This window comes from Coturnix japonica, unplaced genomic scaffold, assembly GCF_001577835.2.
Source record: "Coturnix japonica isolate 7356 unplaced genomic scaffold, Coturnix japonica 2.1 chrUnrandom516, whole genome shotgun sequence".
NCBI classification, from domain to species: Eukaryota; Metazoa; Chordata; class Aves; order Galliformes; family Phasianidae; genus Coturnix; species Coturnix japonica.
In genome coordinates, this window is record NW_015439903.1 from 66,076 (window position 1) to 71,860 (window position 5,785).

At 55.6% G+C, this 5,785-nt stretch overlaps 1 protein-coding gene across 1 annotated transcript in view; it reads right to left on the reverse strand.

Annotated features, from left to right (window-relative positions):
• Positions 1–4: 4 nt before the first annotated feature.
• Positions 5–5,785, reverse strand: part of LOC107307232 (mucin-19-like) — a gene marked incomplete at its 3' end in the record, with an annotated part of 10,930 nt that continues 5,149 nt past the window's right edge. Inside the window, exons 2-4 of the mRNA XM_032441728.1 lie at positions 5,034–5,113; positions 4,155–4,701; positions 5–4,071 (exon numbers count right to left, since the gene is read on the reverse strand). Of these exons, the coding sequence (XP_032297619.1) occupies positions 5–4,071; positions 4,155–4,686 (4,599 nt within the window). The remainder of the gene's footprint in view (positions 4,072–4,154; positions 4,702–5,033; positions 5,114–5,785) is intronic.

Consider the following 5,785-nt stretch of genomic DNA (forward strand, 5'->3'; position numbering starts at 1 on the left):
CTTCCCCATCCCCCCCCCATCTCAGAGCCTTCAGCGGCCGCCGCCATCTTGTCGCCTTCCTCCCTTTGGTGGCGGTGTTGTTACCGCCGTTGGCTTTCCTCTTGGGTTTGTAGCTGTAATATGGCCGCCACAACCTGTCCTCGCCATCACTGTCCTCCTCGGCGCTGTCCCGTGGTCTCAATGACGGCGATGACGAGGACACGGCTCCGGTTGTGGTGGCGGTGACGCCGTCTGGCTGTAGGCGGAGGTCGGTCTCGGAGATGCGTCGTTTGACGATGGCCTCCTCCCCGATGCGGACGGTGATTTGGCACAACGGGGCGGCCCGGCTCTCCCCACCGCTCCCCACATAAGCCGGTTTGGCTACGTAGGTCATGGTACGGCCGGTGCTTGTGGTTACGCCGGGTGTTGGCGTCACCGGAACCGGGTCGGTGACCGTCGCCGTCGTCGCCGCCGCCGCGCGTTGGGCCTCGTAGTAGTCGAGCAACACTTGCTTCTTCATTGGCTTCATTGGTGGAGAGTTGGGTTGGATGGTCGTGCCATTGTAGGCGATGACGGTGGTGGTTGTGGTGGTTGTGGCTGTGGCTGCGGCTGTTGCGGCACCGCTGTGGACAATGACGGAAGCTGGGGGTCTCCCATAGGCCGAGGGTCTCCCATAGGCCGAGGGTCTCCCATAGGCGATAACCGAGGCCGGCTCTGGTTGTGGGGTGACAAAAGCAGCCGGTTGTTGTTGGAGGTCGTCACCCATCAAGCTCTGGCTGTAGGTCTTATACGGCCGCTTGTGCGCCCGCATCGGCAACAGCCGGTAGAGCTTGAGGGCGTTGAGTTTGGGCCTATATCCCCCATTTGGGGTCTTTTCGGAGGCGATGAGGCCGGGGTTGATGCCGTGTAGAGCCTTTTGATGAGCCTTGAGGCTGTAATAGGTGACGAAGGTGTCCCAACAGAAGACGCACTGATAGCGGCGCTCGCCCGTATGCCAGACCTCGTGTTTGGTGCGATACTCGGCCAACGCAAACACCTTGTCGCAGTACCGACACGGGTACTGCCGGCGCCACGAGTGCACGTTGGCGTGTCTCTTTAAGCTGGATAAGGTGACGTAGGAGCGTTGACACACGGCGCACAGATACACCGTGCCACGCTTGTCCCCTTCGGCACCGACGGACGTTGGTTCAACGCGCTCCATCTCGGCCACCTCCAACGCTCGGTGCCTTAAGAGCAAGGCTTTCTTGCTTGGAGGTTGGGGGGTTGGCGGTGCTTGTGGCGGTGTCGGCGGCACCGTTGTGGTTGGACCATCAATCCCGGTTGTATTGATTCCGGTTGTATCAATTCCGGTTCTACCATCAATTCTGGCTGGACCATCATTGATTCTGGTTGGATCATCATTGATTCTGGCTGGACCATCATTGATTCTGGTTGTACAATCATCGATTCCGGTTGGATCATCGTTGATTCCGGTTGTATCATCAATTCTGGTAGTACCATCATTGATTCTGGTTCTACCACCATCAATTCTGGTTCTACCATCGATTCTGGTTCTACCATCGATTCCGGTTGTATCAATTCTGGTTGTACCATCATTGATTCTGGTTCTACCATTGATTCCGGTTCTACCATCAATTCCGGTTGTATCAATTCCGGTTCTACCATCATCAATTCCAGTTCTACCATCATCAATCCCGATTGTACCATCCATTCTGGTTCTACCACCATCAATCCCAGTTCTACCACCATCAATCCCGGTTTTACCATCCATCCCGGTTGGTCCATCATCGATTCCGGTTGTATCCATTCTGTTTGTATCGATCCCGGTTGTGCCGGCGGCGCCGTCCACGTCCCCCCCCTCCTTCTCACACAACACCTCGTGTGTCTGGAGCCTCTTGACGTGGATGAAGCTCTTCCCACAATGCCGACAGGCCAAACCGCGCCGGGCGCGGTGTAGTTTGGTGTGTAACCCCAGGGCTGCGGCGGTGCCGAACACCCGGCCGCACAACCCACATCGTAAATGGGACGGGGAGGTGGAGACGGGGGATGCTACACCGGGGGAGGACAACCCTGGGGAGGGGACACCCAATAGGGCTACACCTGGGGAGGTGACACCCAATGGGGTGACACCCAATGAGGTGACGCCCAATGAGGTGACGCCCAATGAGGCGACACCTGGTGAGGATACACCCAATGAGGTGACACCCAATGAGGATACACCCAATGAGGTGACGCCCAATGAGGTGACACCCAATGAGGCTACACCCGGTGAGGCTACAGCCAATGAGGTGACACCCAATGAGGTGACACCCAATGAGGCTACACCCGGTGTGGCTACACCCGGCGAGGCTACAGCCAATGAGGCTACACCCGGAGGTGCTACACCCAATGAGGTGGCACCCAATGAGGTGACACCCAATGAGGCGACACCTGGTGAGGCTACAGCCAATGAGGTGACACCCAGCGATGCTACACCCGGTGGCGCTACACCCAATGAGGTGGCAGCCAGTGATGTGACACCCAATGAGGCTACACCTGGTGAAGTAACACCCAATGAGGCTACACCTGGTGATGTGACACCCAATGAGGCTACACCCGGCGATGTGACACCCAATGAGGTGACACCCGGCGATGCTACACCCAATGAGGCTATACCCGGCGATGTGACACCCAATGAGGTGACACCCGGCGATGTGACGCCCAATGAGGCTACACCTGGTGAAGTAACACCCAATGAGGTGACACCCGGTGATGTGACACCCAATGAGGTGACACCCGGTGACGTTACACCCGGCGACACAACCGCAGCCTCTGCTGTTGGTGGCTGCGCTGACCCCGTCCCCGTCACCTCACCGGGCCGACAGCCGCACGTCGACAGGTCAACCGGGGCCGCTGGTCCGTCATTGGTGTCAATGGAGACGTTGTTGTCAATGGTGATGTCTCCGACTGTTGGAGGACTCCAACCAACCTTCTGTTGATCCTCCAGCCCTTGTAGGGTGGTGATACCCAACTGTCGGCCTACAGCCCCCAACTCATGGGCTACAGCTGGTCCTTCTTTGTTGTTAATGGAGACGTTGGTGTCAATGGAGACGCTGTTGTCAGTGGTGACGTCTCCGACTGTTGGAGGACTCCAACCAACCTTCTGTTGACCCTCCAACCCTTGTAGGGTGGTGATACCCAACTGTCGGCCTACAGCCCCCAACTCATGGGCTACAGCTGCTCCTTCGTTACCATCAATGGTGACAGTCCCGTTGTTGTCAATGGAGACGTTGTTGTCAATGGAGACGTCTCCGACTGTTGGAGGACTCCAGCCAACCTTCTGTTGATCCTCCAGCCCTTGTAGGGTGGTGATACCCAACCGTCGGCCTACAGCCCCCAACTTATGGGCTACAGCTGGTCCTTCTTTGTTGTCAGTGTTGACGTCTCCGACTGTTGGAGGACTCCAACCAACCTTCTGCTGACCCTCCAACCCTTGTAGGGTGGTGATACCCAACTGTCGGCCTACAGCCCCCAACTTATGGGCTACAGCCGTTCCTTTGTTACCATCAATGGTGACAGTCCCGTTGTTGTCAATGGAGACGTTGTTGTCAATGGAGACGTCTCCGACTGTTGGAGGACTCCAACCAACCTTCTGCTGACCCTCCAGTCCTTGTAGGGTGGTGATACCCAACTGTCGGCCTACAGCCCCCAACTTATGGGCTACAGCCGTTCCTTCGTTACCATCAATGGTGACAGTCCCGTTGTTGTCAATGGAGATGTTGCTGTCAATGTTGTTTCCGACTGTTGGAGGACTCCAACCAACCTTCTGTTGATCCTCCAGCCCTTGTGGGGTGGTGATACCCAACCGTTGGCCTACAGCCCCCAACTCATGGGCTACAGCCGTTCCTTTATTGCCATCAATGGTGACAGTCCCGTTGTTGTCAATGTTGATGTCTCCGACTGTTGGAGGACTCCAACCAACCTTCTGTTGATCCTTCAGCCCTTGTAGGGTGGCGATACCCAACCGTTGGCCTACAGCCCCCAACTTATGGGCTACAGCTGGTCCTTCTTTGTTGTCAACGTTGACGTCTCCGACTGTTGGAGGACTCCAACCAACCTTCTGTTGATCCTCCAGCCCTTGTAGGGTGGTGATACCCAACTGTCGGCCTACAGCCCCCAACTNGGAGGACTCCAACCAACCTTCTGTTGATCCTCCAGCCCTTGTAGGGTGGTGATACCCAACTGTCGGCCTACAGCCCCCAACTCATGGGCTACAGCCGTTCCTTTATTGCCATCAATAGTGACAGTCCCGTTGTTGTCAATGTTGATGTCTCCGACTGTTGGAGGACTCCAACCAACCTTCTCTTGACCCTCCAGCCCTTGTAGGGTGGCGATACCCAACCGTCGTCCTACAGCCCCCAACTCATGGGCTACGTCCGCAGACGGCACAGCCAGCTGAGCGTTGTAGATGAAGTTGAGGACGTCGGCCAACACCGTTGCCTGTACCCCGGGCAGCTCCAACACCGTCACCTGCCGACAACAGGCGGCCTCCCCTAAGGCCTGTCTGAAATAGGGGCTACAGGCGGCCAATACGTTTTGATGGGCCCGGAATTTGGTGTCGCCGGCGATGAGGGTGACGTCGCAGAACTGACCCCGGAGCCGTTGTTGGTTCAGCTCCAACAACAGGGACCGGCTGTGAGCCGGGTCCGATACCTCCACCGCTGCCATCCCCGAGCGACGAACCTGGGGGGGATAATGGGGGAGAATAGGGGGAGATTAGGTGGGGTTGGGGTATATGGGGTATGTGGGGTAATAAGAAGGTGTGGGGGGTAATAAGGGGTTGGGTGGGGTAATAAGGGGGTATTGCCATTGGGATATATGGGGTAATAAGGGGTTGTATGGGGTAATAAAGGGTGTGTGGGGTAATAAGGGGGTGTATGGGGTAATAAGGGGGTGTATGGGGTAAGAATGGGATGAATGGGGTAATAAGGGGGTATGTGGGGTAATAAGGGGGTATTACCATTGGGATATATGGGGTAATAAGGGGGTGGGGGGGTTTATGGGGTCGCTGGTACCTGTGAGCGGGGCCCTCATGGACCGAGCTGGGCGGTTGTTGGGGGGGGATTCGGGGGGGGGTCACAGCGGGAACGGACACCTGGAAGAGACCCATAATAACCCCATAATAACCCCATAATAACCCCATAATAACCCCATAACAACCCCATAATGATCCCATAATAACCCCATAATAACCCCATAACAACCCCATAATAACCCCATAACGACTCCATAACAACTCCATAATGACCCCATAATAACCCCATAACGACCCCATAACAACCCCATAATAACCCCCATATCCCATAATAACCCCATAGAGTCCCATTAACCCCATAGTGGCCCCATAGAGAACACTTGGCCCCATAGTGGTCCCATAGAGACCCATAGAGTCCTATTAACCCCATAGAGGCCCCATAGAGTCCCATTAACCCCATAGAGACCCCATAGAGTCCCATTAACCCCATAGTGGCCCCATAGAGTCCCATTAACCCCATAGAGACCCCATAGAGTCCCATTAACCCCATAGAGACCCCATAGAGTCCCATTAACAGCACAGAGACCCCATAGGGTCCCATTAACCCCATAGACACCACATAGAGTCCCATTAACCCCATAGTGGCCCCATAATAACCCCATAATAACCCCATAACAACCCCATAATAACCCCATATCCCATAACAACCCCATAACAACCCCATAATAACCCCATAATAACCCCATAACAACCCCATAATAACCCCATAATAACCCCATAATAACCCCATAA